Consider the following 27,987-nt stretch of genomic DNA (forward strand, 5'->3'; position numbering starts at 1 on the left):
TGACAGGGTCCCACTCAGCACATGCAGTGACTTCCCGTGTAGGGTCTGTGGCACGAGACCCAGGCAGGCAGCATACAAGGGGACAGAGAGAGCCACGTCCCTCTCCGAAAGGGCTTTAGGAATTGGTCCAGCGCGAAAGAGGAGGTGGGGGCGGGGGGGGTAACCGCGGGGCCTCCCCCCAGCTGGCCCCAAAGGCGGGGCCCCTCCTTCCAGGGGCTGCTGCCCCGGCCTCGGTGATGATAAAACTCATCGGCTGGAACGCGCCCACTGAGCAGGCGTGAAGCGGAGGTGCGGCTAGCACCAGTGGTCTTGGTCGGGGTGGTGGTAGCTATGCTGAACCCGGCCGCCCGAGCTGAGCCCCAGAGTGCGGTGGTAGCCGTTGGGCACGCGGCGGAGGGGGTGCGACTGGGAGGTCAGGGAGGACACATAGGAAGTCCGGGAGGAGCGGCCTGAGTTGGTGGCCACAGCCTCCTTGAAGGTAAGCGTGTCCTCAGGCTGGGTGCGGGCAGTGTCCTCACTGTCCAGACGCTGCCCCAAGTAAGGGTCAGAACCGATCCTAGAGCCAGCGGCGAGGGGCTGGCTGAGGGGGTCTCTCTGGAGCAGAGCGTTGTGTTCGGAAAGGCCACGGCTAAGCCGGCCTGGGGAAAAGGTGGGGAGGCTGGTCTGTGCCCCAGCAAAGTGGACAAGCGAAGATTGGCCATCTTGTAGGTGACACTGGGAAGGGGGGTCAGCGAAGTCTGGGGGAGCTGCCTCCGCCCACTACAGCCAGGGGTGCTAGCACCGGATGTTGGCAACAAGGGGCTCCCATTCACTGAACCACCACCCAACAAGAAAATAGAACAGAGAAAAAAAAATCAAAGTCCCAGACCAGAGGCCAATGCAGGTGAGAACCATGGAGGTGGGGGGTGAGGCATGGAGAGAGGCAGGCACCCTGGGAGGGGACCCGTAGGGTGTGTGGTGGAGGGGGGAAAGCCGCTGGTGCCGGTAGGCCTGGGGAGGTGGTTGGGGAACAGTGGGGAACAAAGGGACAGGCACAGCTCAGGGAGAAGGGAGACCAGAGGCCAGTCCAGGGCAGTTGGGAGGGGAGGATCGGGCTGGTGCGGGAGGAATGGAGCAAGGAGGGGGGGAGCGCAGACTCGGGCCTGGGAACCAGGACATGAAGGAGGATTCGGAGCATGGTGGGGGGGGTCGTAAGGAGGGGCAGTGAGGGGGGTCCTGTCTTACCGGTCTTGGGGGTCCTGGCTCCTGCCCAGCTGTTGGTGACGTGGGGTGGCTGCTGAGGGAGGGTTTGGGCTGCGAGGGCTCCCGGCCCCCAAAGCGGTCACAGGAGTAGAAACGCTGCTTCTCTGAGGAAGAGGAAGAGGGCTGCCTCCGCTCTTGGGACCGGCCCCGCTCCTGTCTGCGCTCCGTCCGGCAGCCTGTGGGCCCCTCTCGCGGGGGTGGGCCTGGCCCTGCAGCACTGCCGGGTGCTGGCCAGGAAGAGGGGAAGTCAGCACAGCGAGCCAGGTGGGGAGACAGACCCCCAGCCCAGACCCGGTCCCCAGGGCCAGCAGGGGGGCCCAGGGGGAGAGCTGAGGTGCGTGGGTGATCCTGCCTGGTCCCCAGACCTGGGCCTCACAGCCCCCTACTCAGGGCCGTTTGGATGGTGGAGGCACAGAAAGGAATGCCTCAGGCCCTGGCCATAGGAGGGACCCCCGCACACACCACCATCTGTGTCTGCGGACAGGCTGGGCCCCTTCTCCAAGGACTTCGGCTTCCTGTCCCTGCAGTGATGGCAGCGGTGGTGGTGATGGGGCGCAGCCTGGCTGGCTGGGGCACAGTCCAGGGCAGCGCTGCAGAGATGAGCCACGTGGGGACGCTGGGGCGCCAGTGTGGAGATGGAGCGCTTCATGGGGCTGGTGTTGGGGGCCGGCTGCAGGTGGGATGTGGGTTGGCACACAGTCTGAGAGAGGGGCCTGGGGCAGGCTCCAGGGCGGCCCTGCAGGCCTGGGGTTCAGGAACCACCAGGCCCTTCCCTCTCCCCAGAAAGCTCTTCCCCACCCAGGCCCACCCTTTCTCCCAGAGCACGCTGCACAAGGTGCTGTCCGTCTCTGCCAGCAGGGCCCAGAGAGCTGTTGGCCTCAGTGTCCCTGGGGGACAGGGACGATGCCAGGAAGAGGGAGCCTGCGGGCCTGGCTGGGAGAACCCTGAGGGGTGGCTGCGTGTGATGGCTCTGCTGGGCCAGGGCCATGGGGCTCCTGCCCTGGGCTGAAATCGGGACCTGCGGACAGGGGCCCTCCAAGGGGAGCTGACCCACAGCCTCCACTCGGCGTCCTCAAGCTGGCCGCCCAGCGGGCCAGGCTCAGGAGGCAGAGACAAGTTTAGAGAATGAAGTCATTTGGAATGTGCAGAACCAGGAACCACAAAAGGAGGCAGGGACAGGGCCAGCCCCAGGCAAACACTGAAGGTCCCCGGCTGGAGGACATGCCCCTCTAAAGCCCCTCACCATCCCAGGAAGTGAAAGCAGGGCCCCCTGACACAGCCTCAGGTCTGCAGGCCCCTCTCTGAGTCCTTGTGAATGGGCCCACAGCCCCCTTGCCCTGGAGCTTCCTGCTCGGTACTCAAAGCATCCCCGAAGGAGCAGGGGATGGAGGTGGTGCCGCCTCCAGAGTCCAGAGAAAGAACAGGGCAGGTCGGGCGCCTGGGTGGCTCAGTTGGTTAAGCGACTGCCTTCGGCTCAGGTCATGACCCTGGAGTTCCAGGATCGAGTCCCGCATTGGGCTCAGCAGGGAGTCTGCTTCTCCCTCTGACCCTCCCCCCTCTCATGTGCTCTCTCTCTCAAATAAAATAAATAAAATCTTTAAAAGAAAAAAAGAACAGGGCAGGTCCTCCCCAGAGCATCCATGGGGAAAGGGAGGACCAAGCTGTGAGGCACCGTGTGCATGGCGGGGGGGCCGGGGGGGGGGCAATGCAGGCTGGCGTGGGAGAGGGGTGTCCTAGAGAGAGGGAGAGTCTGGGTCAGGGACACTGGGCTGGGAGATGGAAGCCCCAGGGCCACCGCAGGAGGCTGAGCACCGGTGGGTGGTGGGGATTCCTGGCAGGCCTCCGAGGACTCTGGCTGCACCTCTTGAGACCATCATCCTGGGAGCTCCCAACGGGGCTGACAGTGTCCAGGCCGCCGTGCAGGTAGGGAGCCCTCACGCGGACACAAGCCCTCCCCAAGCCAGGGCTCCTCATCCCCCACGCCCCCACCCTCCCATGACCCTGGCCCTCCCAGACCACCCACCTGAGTCTCTGCAGCCGGGCGAGGCATGGAGGCCGCGCGTCCCTGGCTCTCCAGTCCGGGTTGGGGCTCCCCGTCAGGACCTCTCAGGGCCATGCTCTGCATCTGGACGTCCACAGCCTGGGCATACAGCAGCCCGCAGTCACACCGGCCCCCACCCCACTCTCACCTTCCCCCCCATCCTGGGCTCCCCGCCACACTCCTGCCATCTCCCACCATCCCTGTCTCACCCCAATCCTTATCTCATCCCCCATCCCCAGCCTGGCTCCCCAGCCCTGGGAGCCCTCCCCGGTTTTCCTGGCTGCACCACTGGGATCTCTGTAGAGTGGCCACGCTCCAGGGGTGTCCTTGCCTCATAGGGTACCTCCTGGGTCCTCTGAGTGCCCCAGGAAACAGACTCCTTGATGCCACTCTCCTGGGGTTGTCTGTAGAGAAGAGAGGATTGTGCTGTTGGCTCAGAGGTCTGTGGGCCTTGGAAGGCCCACCAAGGACCTGGCTCCAACCTGCCAGGAACCTATACTGGCCCCTTCTACTCTGGGTGAGAAGCAGCCCAGATGCGTGAGGCCCTTCAAGTACAGGCTCTCAAGTGGCCACACAGCAAGGGATGTGGACCCAGTACCAGGGCTCAGAGCAGATGGGCAGAGAGGGCCCCCGGAGCAGCAGAAGCCAGGGGAGCTGGGGGCTTCTGAGTCCGAGGGAGTCCGAGGGAGTTCTGGGCCCACCGCTTGCTGGTCTAGGGACACCCGGCAGGTTCCTCGGTCCTAGACAGGGCCTCCCAGGAGTAGTGGGAGGCCACATGTGCACAGCATGCATGACGCAGAGGGCGGACATCCTGTCTACGCTGGTGCACAGCAGGCCCTGACCACTACGTTAGGGGCAGTGTAGTACTCAGGAAAACCTACCTGATTAACAGTCCAAGACCCACAACTAGGCTGCAGAAAAGAACGTCCAAACATGTACAGATGAGGAGGAAATCAGGAGCCCTAAACATGCATGCTGTGCCCAGCCTGGTACCAGGCCCCACACCTTAGCCCTTGCTGGATGAGGCAGAGCACAGGCCCCCCTCTTTGGGCTCAGCCAATGATTTCCTTTAGCCAATAAGGGTGTTAGCAGACCTGGGACCCTGCTGGCCCTGAGGGGGTGGCTGAGAGGAGCCTGCCTGCTACCACCCCCCAGCGACACACGGTGCAAGACAGGTAGGTGACTGTTAGTTCGCAACACTTGGTTTTGGGTGGTTCATTACCAAGAATTATTGTGGCAAGAGTTAGGGGTTAGGTAACAAGGACGTTACCAATTTGTCTACAAAATACAATTGCTTCAGAAATCACTACTGGAGTGGAGATCTGAGGAAAAATGTCTTAGAGGAGTTAGGAAGACTAGACACACACAGGCCGTCAACAGAATGGGGTCAAAACAAATCATTTTCAACAAGCAGTGAGGAAGCAGAGGCAGAGGCCCCTCACTGGAAAGGGAAATGGGCACGCACAATGGGAGGTGACAGTGGGAACCACCGACTGTCTAAATCCACTGACCTCAGTGCCATCAGAGGCACCCGTGTAACGTTTTGGGAATTAGCTTTGGAGTCCACCATGGACCGCTCCAGCAGCCCGCCTGGACTAGCTTTCAGGCAGCATCTGCGGGGAACCATTTGGGGGGAGGTGGGCACGGGGTGGAACAGAGAGGCCAGTCTCCCAAAGTGGTGATGGGACCTGAGGGCTCCATGTCCTGCAGCACAGCCTACAGGGAGCCCCTCTGGGAGGGGGAGAAACCAGGAGTCCTGCCTCCTCCATGCACCTCGCACCCTGGCCAGGTACTCACACGGCCCCGCCGTTGCTGAGGGACGCAGAGCTCTTCTGCCGAAGGAAAACCCGGGCTCCTCGGAGCACAGCCGGCTGTGTCTGCTCCAGCGTGGCCTTCAGAGGGTGGAACAGGGACACAGGGCCCATCTGTAGAAGGGACGCAGGGAAGAGGAAGAGCTCTAAGGGCACAGACAGGTGTGCCAGAAAGCTGGCCTGACCCCACAGCATGGGTTGGTGCTCCTTCTGCCCTGCCCCAGCCCTACACAGGAGGTAGGCGGGGGCTTACTCCCAACCTGGCCTGTGAGTGACATCAGGAAAGTCATTTCACTTCTTGGAGCTTCAGTATCCCTACCTACAAAATCTGGGGACCTCATCCAATTAAAAATGGTAAAAGGTTTCATCTCATCATCAACTTGGATTGATGGGTAGAGGCTGCATGAGCCCTGGACTGAGCAGAATTCTAAGGACATTTCAGGGCTTGGGGGGCGGCGGGGGGGGTCACTGATGGGTGTCTGCAACAGACAGGGGAACGGGGGATGTGGTGTGGGCATCAGATACTTCCCATCCCACAATGGGTGAATGTCCCTGTAAGCTCCGAACACCAGGCAACTTTCTAGACAGAGTCTACGTATGGTCACTGATGGTTTGGCTGCGTGGGAAAGTTGTTATCTTTGAAGGATGACGTCAGGAAGATGGGGCCCCAAACCAGCCCAGTCAGAGTCATGAGTGGAAGAAATCATGACCCTGGACCCATCAGTTTGAATCTCTCCGGTCCCTGCCAATGTGCACGGTAATCAGGTTCTCCTCGAACCTCCCCAAAAAACCTCCTCAAATATTCTTCAAACTTCTTTCTTCTACCACTTAAAACAGTGGGATCTCCAGGGAACATGTCCTCAGCCCCTTGTCTACTGCTCCTGAACACTAGGTCTCCATGTCAGGGGGCCCCCAGTACCAGCAGGAGACCAGCCGTTGGAAAGCACGCAGGCTGTAGGGGGTTTCTGACTTTGGGGCCGGAGAGTGAGGCTACCGTAGGAACCTCTCATCTTCCTTTTCCCGCCGTGCAATCCCCAGGGAGGACGTGGGTTTCCTCTGCCGTCAAAACAACTGACGGGTGCCAGAGTCTGAGGTTTACTTCTTGGAAATCCTGGAACTCGGTACCTGGGACAGGCCTCCCGTGGCCTGGTGAATCTGGTCTCTGGGGGTCTTTTTCTGTTTGTAGAAGTCAAATATCATCAGAGCTGCGTACACCTTTCCTACGGTCATCTCATCAGCTGGAGGGAGAGAAAACAGAGGGTGGGGTGTGGAGGAGGAAGGGGAGGTGGGGGGGCAAGGGAACAGCCTCCACCACAGGGACTCCTGGACATGCTCAGGGAAGGGCACAGGGCTTGGCCGAAGTGGCATCTTTGGGCACTGAGCACGTGTCCTCTGGAGCTGTACTGACTCTCCACAGGGCCCTCCATCTCCTCCCAGTGAAGTGGATGTGGGGTTTAATCTTTAAGCACCTCATCTCTAACTGTAGGAGTCTCCCTGATGTTCTCTGGATTTTTTTAAGTATACACCCCCACCAGGAACGTGGGTGACTGTGGTCAACAGAATAAAGCCGAGGGAATCCCTTCCCACAGTCCCTATGCACCCACTGGTAAGACCGTTCTCCCTGCAGGTGGAAACTAAGTCTAGACTATTGATGAGGTCACCCTGGCCCAGGCCTCCTGGCTCTGCCTCTGGGTGGGACACAAAAGGGGGGTGAACAAGGAGAATTTCTTGCCCTCACTTACGTTTATGGGGTGGCACCAGTAAATCCAGGGTCTTCTGGGGCAGATTGGCCCACACAGAGGAAATCTCCTTTCTCAACTCTGCAACTCACTGATGCTGCTTGGTGCCGGCTGGGGCAGGACAAGGGTGTGGAGGGGAAGAGAGATGTTAGGAGCTGTCTCACGGGCCCCCTGGGGGAGCCGGCAGGGATAGGTGTGGTGTGAGGGGAAATGGGGCAAGGACCGTGCCAGGAGAAAGGGCAGAGCGGGGAGAAGCATGGCCACGGCGGCTGTCGGAGCGTCCCTGATGGGCACGTGCAGAGACAGAGGCCTGTGTGCGTGGGCCCTGGGAGTGGAGAAGGGATATGGTGGCGGCCCAGCTGTTCGTCCAGCCATTCAAAACTATCAAGAGAGCACCCTCCCGTGCCAGGGACTGTTCTAGGTGATGGAACAAAAGCAAAGGAGCCGCCTTTGTGGCACCATGTGGCTTGACCCAACAATAAAGTGGCAGTAAGTTCAAAACCTAGTGTGTTGGGTGCAGAAAAAGCTTAAGTAGGGAGGGATGAGAAACATTAGGAGGGCTGAAATTTTGGACAGGGTAGTCAGGAAAGGTCTCATGAGAAGGTGGTGTGTGTGTAAGACCCCGAAGGCAGAAAAGGACCAGGGGGTGCAAAGGCCTCGGTGTGTCACACAACCAGCCAGGAAGGCAAGGCTCACTGAGCAGGGGGTGGGGGTGACGGGCTGCAGGGAGCAGATGTTGAGATAGGAAGCAGCAGAGCGTGATAAGCAGAGGGATAAAATACTCTGATTGACCTTTTTTTAGCATCAGGTTTACTATGGTACAATGTACATACAACGAAATCTGCCCTTTTCAGTTATCCCATTCTATGAACTTTGGTAAATCCATAAAGCCACACATCCACCCCACAATCGAGTCATGGTATATGGCCCCACTGCCAAAGTCCCTCTGTGCTCCCTTTGTAGCTGACCCCTTGGCCTCCTCTCACCCCGTCCCATCCCTAGTGTGTTTTCTGTCTCGGTCTGTTTTGCCTTCTCCAGAATGCCACACAAACAACGTCATCGGGTGTATTGGCTTTTGAGTAGGACTTCTCCACTCAGCGTGGTGCCTTTGAGATTCAGTCCACGTTGTTGAGTGTATAAGTAGCCTGTCTCTTTTGATTGCGGAGTACTACCTTGTGGTATGGATAGACCCCAATTTGTTTATCCATGCACCAGTTGTGAGCATTTGAGTTGCTTACATTTTGAGGAGATTATGAAATAAAGCTGTGAACATTTGCATATAGGTTTTTGTGCAGATGTATGTTTTCTTTTCTTCCCACTTGGGAGTGGGCTGGCTGGGCCGTACGGTAAGGAACTGCCAAACTAGGATCACAAGAATTCCATATTATGCATTCTCACCAGGACTTAATATTGTCATTTAGAAAAGTACTTTAGTCGTATTAATAACCATGTAGTGTTATCTTACTATGGCTTCATTTTGGATTTCTCCCATCCAAGTACGAACCAGGCCCGACCCTGCTTAGCTTCCGAGATCAGACGAGATCGGGCGCGTTCAGGGTGGTATGGCCGTAGACTTCATTTTGGATTTCTCTAATGATTAATGATATTGAGCATCTTTATAGGTGTTTATTTGCCTTCCATATATATTTTTTGGTGACATGTCTATTCGAATCCTTTACCCATTTTTATTAGGTTGTTTATTTTCTTATTACTGAGTTGTCATGGACCTTTATCTATTCTGGAAACTGATCCTATATCAGATACATGGTTCAAAAATATCTTCACCAATGCTTTAGCTTTGTCTTCTCATTTTCTTAAATGTCTTTTTGAAGAGCAAAAGTTTTTAATGTTGATAAAGTTCAATTTTTCTTTTATGGCTCATGCTTTTGGTGTCTTCAAAAATCTTTGCCAAACTCAAAATTGCCAAAATCTCTCTCCTGTGTTTCCTTCTAGAGGTTTTATAATTTTACATTTTACATTTATGTCTATGATCAATTTCAAGTTAATTTTTGTAGGAGGTAAAAGGTATGTGCTATGGACTGAATTGTGTGCTGCCCCCGTTCACATGCTGAAGCCGGAACCCTCATTGTGACTGTATAAGGCCGAGAAGGAGGCAATGAGGTGAAATGAGGTCAGAAGGGTGGGACCCTGACCCAGAGAGTTAGTGTCCTTATGAGAAGAGACACCAGAAAATTCATTCACTCTCTGTATGCACTCAGGGAAAGACCATGTGAGCACACAGTGAGAAGGTGACCACCCTACAAACCAAGAGAACAGGCCCAGGAACGAAACTTACCTTCCTGGCACCTTGATTTGGACTTTCAGCCTCCAGACTGTGAGAAATAAATTTCTGTGTTTAAGCCACTCAGTTGTGGTTCTTTGTTATTGGCAGCCCTAGCCGACTAAGACACTAAATGTCAAGATTTTTCCCTTTTCTGGATAGTTGTCTAAATTTTTCAAGTACCATTTGTTGAAAAAATTATCTTTTCTTCATTAATTGCCTTTACAACTTCATCAAAAATCCATTGGCAATGTAAGTATGAGTCTCTATTGTGTTCCACTGACCCATGTCTCTGTCCTGTCACCAACACGATACACCTCAATTGACGTGCTTTATAGAAAGTCTTTGATTCAGGTAGAGTAAGTTTTCTTTGTTCTCTTTTCAAAATTGTTTGTTATTCAAGTTCTTTTGCTTTTCTAGATACATTTTAGAATTTGTTTGTACATTTCTACCTAAAAACCTGTTGGGATTTTGATTGGGTGAACATTTATTCTATTGATGAATGTGGGAAGAATTGACATCATGACAATATGGAATCTTCCAATGCATGAAGATGATGCAGTGCTTAATTTTTAGATCTTCTTTGCTTCTTTCAATATTTTGAAATTTGCAACATAGAGATCTCACATATATACTTTTTAGAGTTATCCAACAACAAAGAAGTACTTCATGTTTTTGGTGTGATTTTAATGGAACTTTTTCCCATTTCAATTGTTAATTGCTAATATATAGAAATACATTTGCTTCTTGCACACTGACCTTGTATCCTGTGACCTTGCTCTATACTTGGGGATGGTTTTAGTTACTTTTTTTAATGGCTTAAAACAACAGAAATTTATTATCTCAGTTCTGGAGGCCAGAAGCTCAAAATCAAGGTGTCCAGCATGACCGTGCCTCCTCCAAATGTTCTAGTGAAGAATTCTTCCTTGCCCGTTTCTAGATGTTGGTGGCTCCCAGCCATCCTTGGCATTCCTTGGCCCGTAGATGCCTCCATTTTATTCACTTTTTCTTAGAGTCTTTCAGATTTTCTCCATAGATAATCATGTCAGTTGTGAATACAGGCAGTTTTATTTCTTCCTTTCCAATTGGTATGCCTATTTCTTTTTCTTAACTCATTACAATGGCTAGGACCTAACGTATGGTGTTGAACAAGAATGGTGACAGCAGACATCCTTCCTTTGTTCTTGATCTTAGGGGAAAAGGGGTTAGTCTTTCTTTGTTAAGTGTGTCATTCGCTGAAGGTTTTTCATAGATATCCTTGATCAGATGGAGGGGGCTTCCTTCAGTTTCTACTCTATGCAGAATTTTTAAAATCATGGATACTGAATTCTTGTGAAATGCTTTTTCTACATCTATTGAGATGATCATATAGTTCTACTTCTTTGATATATTAAATTATATTGATTGATTTTTTATACTTGAACTCAACTTGCATTCCTGGGATAAACCCTACTTTTGTCATCAAGCAAATAGATATATATACAGCCAGACTCAGTTTGAGAAAACTGGGTGGAATATTTTTGTGTCTACAGTCATGAGGGATACTGACCTGTCACTTTCTTTTCCTATAATGTCTTTGTCTCATCTTGGTGTAAGAGCAATGTCAGCACAATATGGTAAGTTGAGAAATGTCCTCTTTTTCTCTATTTTCTGGAAGAGTTTATATAGAGCTGGTATTATCTCCCCCTTAAATGTTTGGTGGACCTCACCTATGGAGCTAACTGGGCCGGGGATTTTCTTTGTTGGAAGGCTTTTAACTATAATTTAATTTCTTTAATAACTATAGTGCTACTCAGATTCTCTCTTCCTTTTTTTAACCCACTCAGGTTATCCATTCTTGAATGAGCTTGATATTTGGTGTCAAGGAATTTTTCCATTTCATTTAAGTTGTTGAAGTTATTGACAGAAAGTTGTTCATAAAATTTCCTTGTTATCCATTTAATGGCAGCAGGACCTGTAGTGGTGTTCTCTCTTTCATTCCTTATATTGGTTATTTCTATCTCTTTTTCTTGATTGGTCTAGCCAGAGGTTTATTAATTTTATTGCTTTGGTTTTTAACATGATCATTCTAGCTGTTCTGTTGCAGGCAGACAAGAACAGAGGCAGACCAGTCTGAAGCTACTCTAAGAATCGAGTCAAGACGCGAGAGAGGGGCTTGGACCAGGAGCTAGCAGTGGGAGAGGACATAGAAGTGATCATATTCTGGTATATTATGAAGGTGGAGTCAAGAGATATGACAGGAGATCATATATGGATCAAAACTGGGAAAAGGATTTTAAAAAAAAGAAAGAAAGAAAGAGGAGGTAAGAATGACTCCAGAGGTTTTTGCCTTGAGTGACTAACTGGAAGAACAGAGTTTCCCCTGATGGAGACGGGAAAGATCATGGGGAACACGCGGCGATCAAGTTTGGCCAAGTGAACTCTGGAATGCTTCCTGGGCCTCCCAGTGGAGACAGTAAAAATTCACATGAGAATGCAGAATGCAGGTCTGGAGTTCAGGAGGAGGCCTGCACTAAAAACACAAAGTTGGAATTCCCAGTATTTAGAGCCATGAAAATAGGTGGAATGACAAACGTGGCAAAGGGAACAGTCTGAGGGGCACAGTGACATTCAGAGGGTGGGAGACATGAGAAAACAGAACAGGAAACATCAAAGGGATTCAAGAAGAACTACACGACCACGGAGGAAGGGCTGAGCCGCGGGCGGACGCGGCCACGGAGGAAAGGCTGAGCCCTGGGCGGGCGCGACCACGGAGGAAGGGCTGAGCCACGGGCGGACGCGGCCACGGAGGAAAGGCTGAGCCGCGGGCGGACGCGACCACCGAGGAAAGGCTGAGCCGCGGGCGGACGCGACCACCGAGGAAAGGCTGAGCCGCGGGCGGACGCGACCACGGAGGAAGGGCTGAGCCGCGGGCGGACGCGGCCACGGAGGAAGGGCTGAGCCGCGGGCAAACGCGACCACGGAGGAAAGGCTGAGCCGCGGGCGGACGCGACCACGGAGGAAGGGCTGAGCCGCGGGCGGACGCGGCCACGGAGGAAAGGCTGAGCCCTGGGCGGGCGCGACCACGGAGGAAGGGCTGAGCCGCGGGCGGGCGCGACCACGGAGGAAGGGCCGAGCCGCGGGCGGACACGGCCACGGAGGAAGGGCCGAGCCGCGGGCGGACGCGACCACGGAGGAAAGGCTGAGCCGCGGGCGGACGCGACCACGAAGGAAAGGCTGAGCTGTGGATTAGGTAAAATGAGGACCGAGCACACGGAGGTCGCCGAACAGCTCAGCAAGAGTGGCTCCAGCAGCATTGCAGTGGAAACCCACCTGCAGACCGGACAAGAGAGACCAGGAAGACAATACAGACCAGTCTCTCGAGGAGTTGTTCGCGAGGAGGGGAAGAATAAACATAGGGAAGCCAATGGAGGGAGAAGAAAACCTTTTAAAGACGGGAGAGATCATAGCTTGTTTATAAGTTGATACAAAGAATCCAATAGGGAGGAAAAACTGACAGGCAAGAAGCAGGGTGCAGAATTTCTGGCATGACATCTGTGGGTAGATGATGAGAACGGGACCTAGAGGGCAAGGGGGGCAGGGTACGGGACTGGCCTTGACTCATCCGCTACAAACGAAATGGCTGAGCTCAAGGGCTCGAGTGCGGCCAGGAGGGTGGTGTGGGGGCAGAGACAGTGCAGATCCCCTCTGGTGGCTCTAATTTTTCTAATTTTCACAGGAGGGTGAAGGTGGAAAGGATACACTGGAGGTTTATTCTCTCCTAGATTTGGCACAGGCTATGCAGTCCTATCAGTCAGCTCAGGAGAGGACCTGACAGGGCCCGGGGCCACTACGGGGAGTGGACAGAAGGCACACAGACGCTGCACCCTGGAAGGGTGCTACCTCATGTGAACCTATGCTCTGCCGTCACATGCTCTGGGTAACCTGGACAGGTCATTTAACCTGCACCTCAGCTCCCGCACATGAAAATGGGATCATTACAAGGCTCAAAGGCAGGGCGGTTATCAGGGGATGAGGTCAGTGCCCAACAGAGGCGCCATGAGCAGCTGTCCTTGGTCACCTCCAGACAAGCCTCCTCACCCCCCTTCCCTGCACATCCACCTGGGGTGGCTCTGGAGTGAGACCGCCCGGTCCTGGCTTGGTGCCCTCCCCAGATGCTGCCTTGCTCACCTGGAGCCAGCTCGATCTCCAGTGCAGTCCGAATGAGGGCCATCAGCGTGGACGTGAAGTGGACGGTCATGTCCTCATTGGAGATGGGCATGTTCATGCGAACCAGGAGCTAGAGACAAGGGGAGCAGGTCAGGGCCAGGCCTACCAGGGTCCCTCCACCACAGGACTACAAGGGGCTGGAGGCCCCTAGAGGCTGGGCTTCACCTCCTGGGGGTGGCTTCTGCAGGCGCCCAGGCAAAGTTGGGTGGCTGGGAGTTTTGCCAGCATTCGTACTCACCCTTGGACCACCGCCCCCCCCCCATTGGAGCAGTCCCTCCTTCTCCTAGCTGCTGAAAAATAAAGTCCAGGTAAAGACTGTAGCATAGCACCAAGCCAGAAGCCTGGATCCCTCTGAAAGAACAGGCACATGCTTAGCCAGAAGGACCCCTGCCCAAGGCTGGAATAAGGGGCATGGGGCCTGGGCTGAAGAGGGAGGGATCTGGGCTGCAGAACAGAGGCGAGGCACCCTGGGATGGCCCACAGACAGGAGGGAAGACCCCTGTCCTTACAGCTCTGCCCAACGTCATCTCCTCCACCGGCAGCCTGGAGCACTGGACAAGGGGCGGCTTAGCCAAGAGCACAGCTCTGAGCTCCCACTCCCAGTGAGGCATCCCTTCACCCCAGGAAGGCTTCTGCCTCTCACCACCCAGCCAGGGGGCCTGGAAGAGGCAGCCAGCACCTTCCAGTCAGAAGGACCCAGAACAGATGGTACTGCACAGGGCCAGCGTGGAGGCTGGTAGGGAGAGGCTCAGGGCCATTGCACAGGAGTAAAAGTACTTCGGACCAGACTGGGAGCAGTGCCCTGCTGCTTTGCTCCCTGTTTCCGCATCAGGTGAACAGCCCCTTTCTCTCCTCATTTTTCAAGGACAGAAGAGCAGGAGACAGATGTGTGTCTGTACCACAGACCTCCGGGTATAGCCAGCAGCTGCCCAGAGCCTGAGGCTCTGAGAACTTAGGTGGTGTCCAGGAAGAAAAGTACCCTTGGTGTGTCTGGCACGGTCTCAGCCTGGGAGGTCACCTAGCTGACCAGGCAGAGCCCTAGGGGCACCGTGACCCACCTGTCTTCTCTCACCGCTCTCTTGTCGTCTACCATAAGACAGAGCTAGAGAAGTGGGCACAGGGCCCCTCCCCGGGTTGTGCCTGTCCTCTGCCAAGCCCACATCCCATGACAGAGCAGCCTCTCTTCCCCTCTCGGGGGGGCCCCCAGCCCGGCCCCCAGCCCGGCCCCCAGCCCTGCCCCCAGTGTCTGGGCCCTAGATCCAATCCTCGGCCTAGTAGAGACTGGGTGGCTAGAGACACGAGCCCAGACTCTGCCCCCCTGAATGCTGGCAAAGCCCCACCTGGCACATCGAATCGTGGTCCCAGGACCTCACACATCACCTTTGTGATGCACACCAGGAAAATCGGCTTTCCAGAGCACAGGGTCCCTGTAGACCAGCACCGATGGCAGGAGGAGAGGCAGAGGGATTCCTCTCTAGGGAAGTCAGGGAGTCCGGTCCCAGCCTGAAGGGGGAGCAAGCAGGTGATTTCCAAAAGAAGAGAGCTCTGTCCAGGGCACCTTCACCAGAGGCTCTCCTCTGCCTGTCCAGGCCCTAGAAGGGCAGGGATCTCTGGAAGTGGCAGAAGGACAAGGCCAGGGTAAACAGACAGGCATCTCTGCCCTGGGCCTAGGACCTCCTGGTCATAGCACCCTGAGCATCTCCTGGACCCTCCCCAGCTCCCCAAGCCCATCCATTCCTACCCACCCTGACGCCTCCCCTGGTCTATTCATGACCAGAACCTTGGAACTGGCCAGCACAGCTGGGGAGGGGCCCTAAAGGCTAGCCCATCAGAGCCCTGCATGCCCAGCCTGGCCCCAGGTATCAGTGTGGACAGAACTCTCCTCCTTGGGAACAAAGCTACAGTCTTGCATGCAGGCCTCAGGCAGGCGCAACATGCATGCCAGGCAGGGGAGGGCTGAGGAGGACAGCAGAGGCATCTGCCGATGGCCTGAAGGAGCCACTTAGCTTCCAAAGGCTGTGCTGAGCCAGGTGACAGAGGGAGGCCCAGATTGAGAGCACAGAGACAGACAGCACGGACAGAACCAGAGAGAGGAAAGCTCTGCTGGGAAGCTCGCTCAGAGAGAGGGCGGTGGCAGAGAGGCTCCAGACACACGCTGGTGGAGCCGCACGACTCGGGCTGGCTCTGTTTTCTGGGAGCAATGGGAGCTGCAGCAGGGCTCTCGGTGCGGGGCGACGGGTGGGGGGTGGGGCTGGAGGGATGGGAGGTGCCTACACACCAAAGGGCACATGGGGCAGGTGGGAGCAGGCTTGGGGCTGGGCCATGTGACCTGCCCACCCCCCAAGGAGGGAGGCCTGGAGATGTCCTTCAGTTTACCACCTCCTTGCCGCTCAGCCTCCTGGGCTCCTCAGCGATGGAGGGAGGGGGCGTGGGACTACCTGTCCTTACCCTGCAGCAGTCTCTGAAGCCCCAGGAATGACAGCAGAACGCCTCTCCCTGGCATCCTTTCCTTCTTAATGCCACAGCGCCTCCTTCCCGCTGTGGAACTTACAAAGCCCTGGGGATGCTGCCTCCCCAGGCTGACAGGAGCCCAGACCTGGGGAAGTTCTGCATGTGCGGAGCTGAGTGGGGGTTCCTCAGAAGTGCCAGAGGCCCTGCAGGCCCCTATTACCCCAGGTTCAGACCCAAAGGGCTGGATACCTCCACCCTCATCAGGTGCTTATGGGACAGAGAAGCTGAGTGCGGTCCTGAGCCCGGAACAAAAACAGCTTCTGTCTGAAAGGTGGTCTGTCCCCTCATTTCTGGGAAAGAGAAGGAAAGGAAAAAAGGCAGGTGGAGGGCTCTGGCTCCGTCTTCCTGAGCTTCTCAGGGGCTCTCAGAGGGGGCAGACCTGCGGGCACAAGGGGCAGGTGCAGACACCATCATGGTATCTGTGTCCCTCTGTCTGGGAAGGTAGAGGACATGGCTGGAGCAGAGAAAAGGAAGAAACAGTGAGACAGCAGAGCGGCAGACAGACAGATGGACAAGCCCCGAGAGGAGACGGGAGACCAGCCCCAGCACAGCCAGCCTCGGGGTGCAGGGTCGGGGTCTACCTTGTATGCAACTCGGGCACGGCATTTCTCCCCCAGCCCCAGGGGTGGGGACATGTGTTTCAGCATCTCAAACATGTCATTGTAACTGATGCGCCCACTGGAGACCCGGCCCAGGGAGGCAGAGGCAGGGTGGGGTCCACAGGAAGGGGTGCGGCGGGAGGGGGTGGGGGGAGGAAGCAGACAAGAAAACAGATCCAGTTAACCAGCGTCCGATTACACGCCAAAAGTCAAAATACGTAAAATGAGGGACTTCTCTGCTTGACCCGACCCCTCCTTGCCCCTCCCAGCCTCACCTCCACACTCCAGCCCCACGCAGGGCAGCGGGCAGGGGTGACATCTGAGCTAATGAACATGGAGGGATGAGGAAGGGCTGCATCGGGGCGGCTTTGGGTTGTCAACTTCTGATTTTACACTTTTAGAAACCACAGATAATGCCAAATCAGAAGAGCTGCTTCACCATGCCGGGAGAGCCGGCAGACAGAATTACGTGACTGATGAGGCCGGCCTGAGAACCATGGCAGAAACATAGCTTTCCGTCACGCTCAATTTGCTTCCAAGTTAGCCTAGAGGCTAAAGAAGTGGAGAAAACTCTACAACAAGCCAGAAAACTAGAGCTGGGGGATCCCCGAGGCTCTAGAGACAAACTTGACCGGTGAGTCCTGCTCCAAGCCCAGAGACACCCTAGGCCGCCCAGGGCGGGGCCGCTGCTGGGAGTCAGGGCTGGGCAGGAAATGGGAGATGGGGGGGGGGGTGGAGGGGGCAGGGGCGTGGTGGGCAGCTGGGGTGGGGTGTGGCTTGGAGCCACTCTTGCACCCTCCTGTCCACACCAGGGGCAGGGCTGGCCCCAACACACGGGACAAGGCTGCAGATCCAGGGAGGTGTCTGGGGGCCGATGACTGTCTTCCAAGGTAGACAGGCCACCAGGCCTGCAGCCTCACCTCCACCCCTGGGGACACCTGCCTATGGGACCTGCTTGGGGTCCTAGAGACGAGGTCGGGTTCAGGCCACCCAGGAGAGAAAGGGGACAGCTTTTTCCTGGCAGGCACAGCTGCCCCAGGGCCTGGCCCTCCTCCCAGGGTTCCCAGCCTTGGCTGAGTGGATCGATCCAGAGGTGAAGCAGGAGGGCCCGTCTTTGGGCCTCCACTGCCTCTGTCCTCGCCTCCCTCGGGGACCAGAAGCCCCTCGGTTGTCAGGCTCTTCAGACTGGGAGGGGCCGCTCCTCCTGGCCTGCTTGTGCCCATGCGCTCCTCCTCTGGGGCCCTTGGCCTCCAGCCTGTCTGACCATTAGCCCACCCTGCAGAGCCTGGAGGCAAAGCCGGGAAAGACAGCTGCTTCCTCGGGCACAGGCAGGGCCTGGCCCCCAGCTCCCACCCAGCAGCCGACCCCTGCCCTCCAGGCCCAGCCAGCAAGCTTCGTGTGCACCGCCTCAGAAGGCTGCCTCTCCCCAGCCAGCGGGAGGGGTCGGGAGATCAGATGGGGCACCAGAGCGTCCAGGAGGTTGGAGTGCGGGGCGGGGCAGGGCAGGAGGAAAGAGAGCTGAGGTGTCGTCATTCCCAAACCAGGCAGGGAGTGTGCGCTGTGTTTGCATTTCGGGCAGGGAAGGGTATGTCCCATGGAGGCTCTGAGTTGCAAACCTTGTAGGCCAACCTACGAGGGCAGTTCTTCCCTAAGCCGACGGGTGGCGCAATACAACGCAACAAACTGTACGTATCCTTACAATGAACCCGGCAAGTGGAAAGGAAATGTCACAGGTTATGGCAACCAAGGCACGATGAGCCCGTCCCGCCCGCCCACCCAGCCTGCGACAGGAAGAGGAGCCGGGCGGCTGGACAGGCAGCTCCCTGCAGGGAATCCTGGGGCTCAGAAAGCCCCGGGAGGCAGGGCAATCCCAAGACCATTTCCAGAGCCTGACGTGGGCAGGAGGCACACCATACAGAACCAGTGCTGGCCCCTGTCGCAAGCCCCCACTGTGCACGCACTGCAACCACTGGTCCGCCTCCCCCCGGGGTCTTGTTCGCCCACCCTCTCTGGCAGCCCCTGCTCTCGCTCCCTGAGTTCTGGAGACCCCACGCCTGGCTCTCCTGACCGTCTCTACCTCCTGCATCTCCTGGAGTCTGCTGGCCCGGCTAAGGACCCCCTAGTCCCAGGGTGGGCACCCTGGCCCACACCGACGTTTCTCTTTCCTGTCCAGTCAGCTCCAAGTCATTTCTGCAAAAGAGGGAAGAAAGAGGAAGCCCCACTTTGGCCTCACCCAAGGTGCTTGCTACCTCACTGGACCTAAAGGATCATGACGAAGGGTCTGGAAGCATGGTGAAGCCCCCAGCCCCAATAATCACCCAACCCAATTCACAGCCTGTTCTCTGGCTCATCTTCTCTCTTCCACCATCGAATCCCTCACACGGCACCAGATGGAAAGTGGGGGCACCATACTGTCACTGCAATGCAAAAAACTGTCCTCGCTGTCTGTAAAGCAAAGTCAAAGCTCCTTGTTTATCCCAAATTTCAAGACCTTCTCAACCTGTCCCAGCCGCCCTTCCAGCCCCTTTGCAATGCGTTCTCTTCTCCATCAGACACAATCACACCCCCTTCCCTTCAGCCCCGGCCCCAACCTCTTCTCTAGAGCTCAATCCATCCTGCCCTCTTCAGTTTGGCTCAAATGCCACCTCCTCTGACTCACCGGCCAGATGGGGTTTCTCCCTCCTCGAACACCCCGGGCTCACACTATGGCTCCTCTGTTCTCCCACAGTCCCGTTGGACTCAGCATCCCGAGAGCACGTGCTTGCTTCACCTACACACCCCTGGTCCCCAGCACACGGCGGATGCTCAGGAATGTTGAATGCACAGATGGATGAACACAAAGATGAGTAGACAGATCGCTTACAGGTGTGATTGTGATTCTCCTCTCGACTCTCTACCCTTCACCAAGTGAGGCAACGGGGAAGATGGGAGAAGGCGGCACCATAAAGCAACAACCCCACGCCTTCTTCATCTCCCCACAGCAGGCATGTGTGCACGCACATGTGCACATGCATACCCATGCACACCTGCACTCACACACATGTGCACACACAAGCATGCACGCCCGTGTATACCCATGCACACGTGCATTCACACACACGTGCACACATGCACTGCACATATCTGCACACAATCACGTGTGCACGCGCATACGCATATATACAAACCATGTGCGTGTGCGCACGTGTACACATGTATGTCTGCTGCATGTTCACACACGTGCACACAAGCACACACACGTGCACATATGCACTGCACTCACATTTGCACACACGCGTGCACGCTCGTACGCGTGCACGCTCATACATGTACACACAAACCATGTGCATGTACACCCATGCACACACGCGTGCACACACGCACCGCACTCACACATTTGCACAATCACGTGTGCACACTCGTACGTGTACACACAAACCATGTGCGTGTGCGCACATGCACACATGTATGTCTGCTGCACACGTGCATGTACGCATGCCACATGTGCACACAAACACACCCGTGCACATATGCAACACGCACACGTGTGTACACTTGTGCACACACCCACAGAGCCATACACACATATGAAAGCTTGGGAAATTTCACAAAGTTTTGTTGTTCTTTAAGTCTCTCCAAGAACGAGGAGACAGCAGAGTGGCCACCTGGGATATAAAGCGGACCACATCCCTACATCTGCCACGGAGGCTAGGAAGGGCTCAAAGCACCCTCGGTCCTGTGCCCAGGACTCAGTCTCCTCAGCTGCCTCTGCTGGGCCTTCCCCTATCCCCTGCCATCTGGAGGCAGGCTATGTTTTCAGCCCAGCCCACTTGGGAGCAGCAAGTCTGAGTGTTAGTTGCGGGTCACATTTATGCTACTTTTGGACCATGGTCTTGGGTGCTATTTCACAGATGCCACCTCTGGGGTGACGCTTATATTTGCTGTCTACTCTTCCACAGCACTTTCTTTACCCCACTCCCAATGGCCCCTGACTTCCAGAGGCCCCATTTTCAGAACTCTGGATTTGGGAAACAGTCTGAGCCCCCTGTGCACCATCACAAAACCACAGTCTGGCCCAAGTCCATTCCCTGTATGTCCAAATTCTGCTCCACCTGTGGCTGGACTAGGGGAAGCCCTGGGTCTACAGTTCATAAAGATTGGGGGGAAGTCCTCCCCTCTCACAGGCCTGCACTGACTTGCCTTTGTCGTGCACCTATGAACATACTGCCCATACAGCATCTCTGCTTCCCTGCAACACACCCTTTAGAAACAACGTGCCCGGTCCTCCCTTTGGCAGCACATATACTGGAAACAATGTGCCCAGAAACAGCAGCATCTCTTGAGACCACAGTGCAGATGACCCTCCTAGAATGAGCCTCAAGCCTGCCTCACTTGGAGTCTCTCCTGCTCTCTGACCTGACTGGGCCCTCCTGACCAGAGAACCCACACCTACCCCTGAGCCAGAATGACACTGGGCACTGCAGGGCCGATGTGCTGACGCATCAGCAAAATGACAGGACTCTCCGAGGCCACAAAAACGGTCACCTACACCATGAAACATAAATAAATCCATGCTTGTTCTGCACTGCGTGAAAATTATTCAGTTTTCACTACAATGGAAAACACCCGGAGACACTACAGGAATGGAAATGCCCTAGGGTTGCTGGTGCTACCAGTGGTTTCAGGACTTGCCCAGCCTGGGAAGGGTCTCATACAGCATCTTCTGGATCCTCACATGATGGGGTAGGGGCTCCGGGAAGGCTGGATGAGAGGAGGGTGGGGGAGCCCAGCCAAGCTCCCAGGGGCTTGAGGGTCAGAGAGCTCTGGAGCAATCCCCTTGCTGAGCTCCAATTTAGGGAAAAACTGTGGGCAGTAGGGTCCTCCCCACGACGACACTGACCATCTCCTCCAGGCCTCTACCACGCAAGGGGTGACCAAACACAGAGCTGTGCGAGGGGGACACGGGCAGGCTGGGAGCCTCGGAGAGAGGAGGTGGGAAGTGGAGACACTCCATCTTCACAGTCTTCTCATTCCCTTCGAGCGTGGGAAGGGACGGATGCCCATCCGTTTACTGATGCACTTGGTTCATTCACATTCATGTCTGCTGAGCGCTCACCATGAGTGAGGCGATGAGCCGGCCTGTGCCTTCCCCAGCAGCCAGGTGTCTTGGCCCTTCCATGTCCTGTGTTGGCCTTGCAGAGAGCATGCCCTGAATAACTACTCAAGTATCCGCTTGAGAGAATGAATAAATGAATAAGCAAATGAAGAAGCGAGTGATGAAGGAACAAATGGGCAGATGGTGAGTCCATGCTGCTTTGCTAGCCCCGAGGATAAGAGTATGTGTCCTGGGTGTGCAGGACTCTCCCATGGATCACGGAACACCCTTCTAATGCAAGCCAGTCCCCTCATGACATACTTGCTCTGTCTGGAAACAAACTACCCCTCACTTAATGCAACACAGTAACCCTTTCCCACCATGACCAAAGGGTCTTCAACATACTAGACCCTTCCTGGTAGCTCCTTTAATTTCAGTGAAAGTTCACCAAGCGCCCGCTATTTGCAGCCTGGGCTGGGGACACAGGTGCATGTTGGCTCCTGTTCCCAGGAGATGGCAGAGAGGGAGAGGCCTGAGCCCATTGGCGGGAAGAATGTCATTTCTGCCATGAAGGCCTCCAAGCTTCATGAGGATGGTGAGGCCCCAAGGGAAGGCCCTCCTGCTGTGTCCACACCCTCTCCCTTGAGCCCTCCACGCCCCTCATGTGACAGACCTGTGAGGAGACAGTACACTCCCATTTGGCAAGAGACTTGAGCCTCACAGACCCCTTGGAACCTCCTAAGCCTGGACTAAGGGTCTCACAGAGCATTTCTCTGCCCAGGGAGCTGTGTAAGAGCACTGTGGGCATGAGAAGGAGTGTGCCACCTAGAAGGGGACCTGGCACCACCCTCTACGGACCCCGCCAAAACCTGAAGGGGTTTGACAAAACCTGTGCCACATGACACAGGTCTGAAGCCACCCAGCCCTGTCCCGAGATCCGTGGCACGGACCACCCTGAGGACCACGGAACACGGGGGCCACTCACCACGCGGCCGGGTCGTACTCAGCCCAGACCCGGATGAACTCATCCAGGTGGTGAGGCCCTAGGATGGAAGAGTCCCGTGTAAGGTACTCAAAATTGTCCATGATCACGGCCACAAAGGGGCTCAACATCTGCAGGACAGGAAGGAGAAGGGGTGACGTAGAGAGACCTCAGCCCAGCCAAAGTCTGTGCGAAACCATCGTGGCAGCGGAGGCCACTCTGACTCAGCCAGAGCCCATCCAGCCCTGCTCCCCCCAGCCTCTGGGCCTCCCCTGCACCACCACCACCACCACCAGCCCCCGCAGCAGCCAGCCTCCTACCCCGGGGTTCTGGTCCCGCAAACTAACCCAGGTCCCTCCCACTCCCTGCTGCTGCCCTACCCTAATTCATGTTGGCACCCCTCCCGCCCCACCTCCCATCACCACCCTCTTCCCCACCTAGCCAGCCTTCAAGGAAAACAGTGACTTTGGAGTTAGTAGTTTGGACTCCAGAGGCCAAAAGCTCAGCTTCTTTTTTGTTTAATTGAGTTGAAATTCACATAACATACATTTAATCATTTTGAAGAGTACAACTCGGTGGCTTCAGTGTATTCACAATATTATGCAACCACCTCTCTAGTTTCAAAAATTCTTTTTTTTTTTTAAAGATTTTATTTATTTATTTGACAGAGAGAGACACAGCGAGAGAGGGAACACAAGCAGGGGGGGGGAGTGGGAGAGGGAGAAGCAGGCTTCCCGTGGAGCAGGGAGCCCGATGCGGGACTCGATCCCAGGACCCTGGGATCGTGACCTGAGCCGAAGGCAGACGCTTGATGACTGAGCCACTCAGGTGCCCCTCAAAAATTCTTTATCACCCCAGAAAATGCCTCCTACAGTAAGCAGTCACTCACTTATTTCCCCTTTCTCCCGTTCCCTAGCAATCTCTGTTCTGCATCTATTGGCTTGTCTATTTGGGGTACTTCACATAAAAGGAATCCTACAATACAGAACCATATAGGGCCTTTTGTGCCTGACTTCTTTCACTTAGCGTGATTTTTTGAGGCTCAGCCATTCATTTGGGTCAGAACTTCATTGCTTTTTAAGGCTGAATAATATTCCATGGTAGGTATATACAAGTTTGTTTATTCATCCATTGATGGATATTTGAGTTGTTTACACCTTTGGGCTGAACTGTTTTCCACAAAAGTTGCTACATTTTACATTCCTATCACAATGTGCAAGAGTTCCTATTTCTCCATGTCCTTGCCAAAGCTGGTTATTTTCCATTAAAAAATTATTATCTTTCAGGATCCCTGAGCCGTAAGGGCGGCCACAGACTCGCAATCCTCCGGCGCGCGGCTTTTCTTCTCTTCCTCGGTCCTGCGTGTCCGGCGCCGCGCGCTCCGTCCGAGCGGGTGGGCGCAGCACTTGAGTGGCTTGGCCCGGAGCGGGCCACGTGCTCGGGAAGGGGACTGTGGACTGGAGAGTGGCACACAGCATGGCGGAAAACCGAGAGCCCCGCGGGGCCGTCGAGGCTGAGCTGGACCCGGTGGAGTATACCCTTCGGAAGCGGCTCCCCCACCGCCTGCCCTGGAGGACCAATGACATTTATGTCAACATGAAGACTGACTTTAAGGCCCAGTTGGCCCGCTGCCAAAAGCTTCTGGACGGAGGGGCTCGGGGTCAGAATTCATGCAGTGAGATCTGCATTCATGGCTTGGGCCTGGCCATCAACCGTGCCATCAGCATTGCCCTACAGCTTCAGGCAGGCAGCTTCGGGTCCTTGCAGGTGGCTGCCAATCCCTCCACCGTGGAGCTTGTCGATGAGCTGGAACCAGAGACTGATACACGAGAGCCGCTGACCCGCATCCGCAACAACTCGGCCATCCACATCCGGGTCTTCAGGGTTGCACCCGAGTAATGGAAATGAGGATGGCCACCTTATCCACCCACCCCCACATAAGTAGGCTCAGCTGTGGCTCTTCTTGTACTGAGTACAGTCATGGACCTTCTACCAGAGCCACGTAAGAAAAAGCCTGTCCCCTTACAGCCCAGAGGACTCTGAACTGCGAGGGAGAGTATTGTCTCTTGTTGGGCCCAAGCATTGGGTCTTCCCGAGTCTTTGTGGTCTGTGACCATTGTCCTAGACAATAAAAACTACCAAGTTGTGTTAGTATGCAGCCACCCCCCCAAAAAAAAATTATCATTATAGCCATCCTAGTGAGTGTGAAGGAAGTGTGTGGTTTTGAGTGTCCTTAATGCCCAAAGGTGATGAATGTCTTCATGTGCTTGTTGGCCACTTTGTATATCTTCTTGGCTAAAATGTCTATTCTGATTTTTTGCCCATTTTTTATATGGCTGTCTTTTGCAGTACCGTTCTAAGAGTTCTTTATGTATTTTGGATATTATCCCCTCATAAAATATGTGGATTAGTATTTTCTCCCATTCCTTAAATTGTATTTTCACATCTTTTATAATCCCCTTTGACACACAAAAGTGTTTAATTTTGAGTAGTCTAATTTATTTTTTTCTTTTGTTGCTTGTGATTTTGGTGTTGAATCTAAGAATCCTCTGACAAATCCGAGATCATGAAGTTCTGCCCCCTATGCTTTCTTCTAAGAGTTTTGTAGTGTTAGCTCTTTCATCAATTCTGGGTTCCTTTTTGTATATGGGCTGAGGTAGGGGTCCATCTTTATTTTTTTGCATGTGGACATCCAGTTGTCTCTTCACCATGTCTTAAAGAAACTATTCTTTCCATACTGAACAGCTTTGGCATCCTTGTCAAAAATCAACTGTCCACAGATATTTGGATTTATTTCTGGAATCTCCATCCCACTCCACTGGTCTATCCTTATGCCAATACCATACTGCCCCGGTATCATCCTTATTAAGATATATATAACTGACATAATTATAAGAGACTTAAAGTGCATATTGTGGTATATATACATACATAAACATTGTGAAATCATTCCTACCATCTAATTAACACATCCATCACCTATTTTTTTTGGTAGAACACTTACATTCTACTCTCAGAAAAATTCAATTATACAATACAGTATTATCAACTATAGTCACCATGTTTTACTTTACAACCTCAGACATTATTCATATTATAGCTGAAAGTGTGTGCCCTTTTACCAACGTCTCCCTATTTCCCCAACTCTCTAGTCCCTGGCAACGACTCTTTTACTCTCTGTTCCTACGGTTTGACCTCTAAAAAAAATTCCACATATAAGTTATACATGTAGTACGCGTCTTCCCCTGTCTGGCCTTTTTCACCTAGCATAATGCCCTCAAGATCCATCCGTGTTGTCACAAATGACAGAAGGATTTCCTCCTTTCCCATTGCTGAAAAATGTGGGCGTGTGTGCGTGTGTACACACACGCCAAATCTTCCTTATCTAATTCATCTGTTGATGAGCACTTAGGTTGTTTCCATATCTTGGCTCTCAGGATTTTGATTTGCATTTCCCTGATGATCAGTGATGCTGAGCACCTTTACATGTACCTGTTGGTTACCTGTATGTCTTCTTTGGAAAAGTATCTCTTCAGCCACATTGTTTTTACTCATGGTACCTTTATAGTAAGTTTTGAAATAGGGAAATGTGAGTTCTCTCACTTGGTCTTTAATTTCAAGATTTTTTGTTATTTGGGGCTCCTTGCCATTCCATATGAATTTGAGGATCAGCTTTTCCATTCCTGTAGAAAGGCCACTGGAGCTCTGACAGGGATCACACTGAATCTAGAGCTCACTTTGTGGGGACATTACCACCTTACCAATATTAAGTCTTCTGATCCATGGACATGCATGTCTTTCCATTTAATTAGGTCTTAACTCATTTTAGCGATATTTTGCAGTTTTCACTGTACAGGTTTTCATCTCCATGGGTATTTATTTATTCCTAGGTATTTTATCCTTTTGGGTGCTACTGGAAATAGATTTATTGCCTTAATTTCCTTTTCTGGTTGTTTACTGTGTGTTGATTTTGTACCCTGACACTTTGATTAACTCATTCATTAGTATTAGTAGCGTGTGTGTGTGTGTGTGTGTGTGTGCTCTTCAGCATGTTCTACATATAGAATAGTATCATCTGCAAATAGAGATATCTTTACTTCTTCCTTTCCAATTTGGATGCTTTTTAATTCTTTTTCTTGCCTAACTGCTCTAACTAGGACTTCCAGCACGATGTTGAGAAGTGATAAAAAGTGGGCATCCTTGGTGATGGGTATTAAAGAGGGCACGTTCTGCGTGGAGCACTGGGTGTTATATGCAAACAGTGAATCATGGAACACTACATCAAAAACTAATGATGTAATGTATGGTGATTAACATAATTTAAAAAAAGTGGGCATCCTTGTCTAATTCCTGCTGTTTGGGGGAAAAGTTTGTAGTCTTTCACCACTGAGTATAATGTTAACTGTAGGTTTTTCATAAATGTCCTTCATCATGTTAAGGACGTTCCCTTCTACTCCGAGTTTGCTAAGTGTTTTTGTCATGAAAGGGTGTTGAATTTTGTCAAATGCTTTTCTGCACCAATGAGATAATCATGTGGGTTTTTTCCTCATCACATTGGTTAATCTTTGTATGTTGAAAATGCATCCGTGCATTCCTGGGATAAATCCCATTTGATCATGGTGTATAATCCTTTTAATGTGTTATTGGAACTAGTCTGTTAGTATCTTGTTCAGGATTCTTACTATATATTTATCAGGGACATTGGTTGTAGTTGTCTTTTTTTGTGGCATCTTTGCCTGCCTTTGGTATTAGGACAATGGCAGCATCACAGGATGTATTAGGAGGTGTTTGCTCTTCTACTTTTTGAAAGAATCTAAATAGGGGGCACTTGGTTGGCTCAGTCAGTTAAGCGTTCGAGTCTTGATTTCAGCTCAGGTCATGATCTCAGGGTCGTGAGATGGAGTCCCACGTCGGGCTCCACAATCAGCATGGAGTCTGCTTGAGATTCTCTCTCTCCCTCTTTCCCTCCCCCCTCTAAAAAAATAAAAAGAGTTTGGATAGGATTGATGTTAATTCTTTTTTAATACCATTTTCTAAATTGTTGTAAAACATACATAGCAAAAAGCTGACCAATTTAACCACTTTTAGGTGCACGGTGCAGCGGCATCAAGCACACGGACACTGCTGTGCAATCATCCCCACCGTCCATCTCCAGAATTCTTCCATCCTCCCCAACTGAAACCCTGACCCCATTAAACCCTAACTCCCACCCCTCCCCCAGTCCCTGGCACCCGCCATCCTACATCCTACTCTGTCCCTGTGAACTTCACTCGAGGGCCTCAGATAGGTGAAACCATACAGTTATTTTTCCTTTTGTCACTGGTTTATTTCACTTGGCATAATGACTTCACGATTCATTCATATTGAAGCATGGGCCCGAACTGCCTCTCTTGTTAAGGCCGAATGATAGTCCCTTGTATGTTCATGTCACATTGTGTGTACCAATCACTTGTTGGTGGGCACTTTGGTTGCTTTTACCTCCTGGCCATTGTGAATAA

At 53.4% G+C, this 27,987-nt stretch overlaps 2 protein-coding genes across 2 annotated transcripts in view; one reads left to right on the top strand and one right to left on the bottom strand.

Annotated features, from left to right (window-relative positions):
• Positions 1–294: 294 nt before the first annotated feature.
• Positions 295–27,987, bottom strand: part of LOC148164944 (voltage-dependent N-type calcium channel subunit alpha-1B-like) — a 58,303-nt gene continuing 30,610 nt past the window's right edge. Inside the window, 13 exon segments of the mRNA XM_088018948.1 lie at positions 295–692; positions 695–825; positions 1,229–1,469; positions 1,705–1,912; positions 3,266–3,382; positions 3,432–3,449; positions 3,570–3,687; positions 5,081–5,208; positions 6,220–6,332; positions 6,837–6,944; positions 13,285–13,393; positions 16,416–16,512; positions 22,493–22,620. Coding sequence (XP_087875074.1) covers positions 295–692; positions 695–825; positions 1,229–1,469; positions 1,705–1,912; positions 3,266–3,382; positions 3,432–3,449; positions 3,570–3,687; positions 5,081–5,208; positions 6,220–6,332; positions 6,837–6,944; positions 13,285–13,393; positions 16,416–16,512; positions 22,493–22,620 — 1,914 coding nt within the window.
• On the top strand, positions 23,943–24,559 carry LOC148164945 (ribonuclease P protein subunit p20-like). The gene has a single exon (XM_088027105.1). It carries the CDS (start codon positions 23,966–23,968, stop codon positions 24,386–24,388), a length of 423 nt encoding a protein of 140 aa, XP_087883231.1. The 5' UTR covers positions 23,943–23,965; the 3' UTR covers positions 24,389–24,559.

This window comes from Eumetopias jubatus, unplaced genomic scaffold, assembly GCF_037043125.1.
Source record: "Eumetopias jubatus isolate StellerSeaLion01/CBP00866 unplaced genomic scaffold, mEumJub1_p1.0 scaffold_1, whole genome shotgun sequence".
In the NCBI taxonomy this organism is placed as follows: domain Eukaryota; kingdom Metazoa; phylum Chordata; class Mammalia; order Carnivora; family Otariidae; genus Eumetopias; species Eumetopias jubatus.

Coding starts and splice junctions, on each gene's coding strand:
- LOC148164945 (XM_088027105.1), top strand. CDS start 23,966: ATGGCGGAAAACCGAGAGCCCCGCGGGGCCGTCGAGGCTGAGCTGGAC.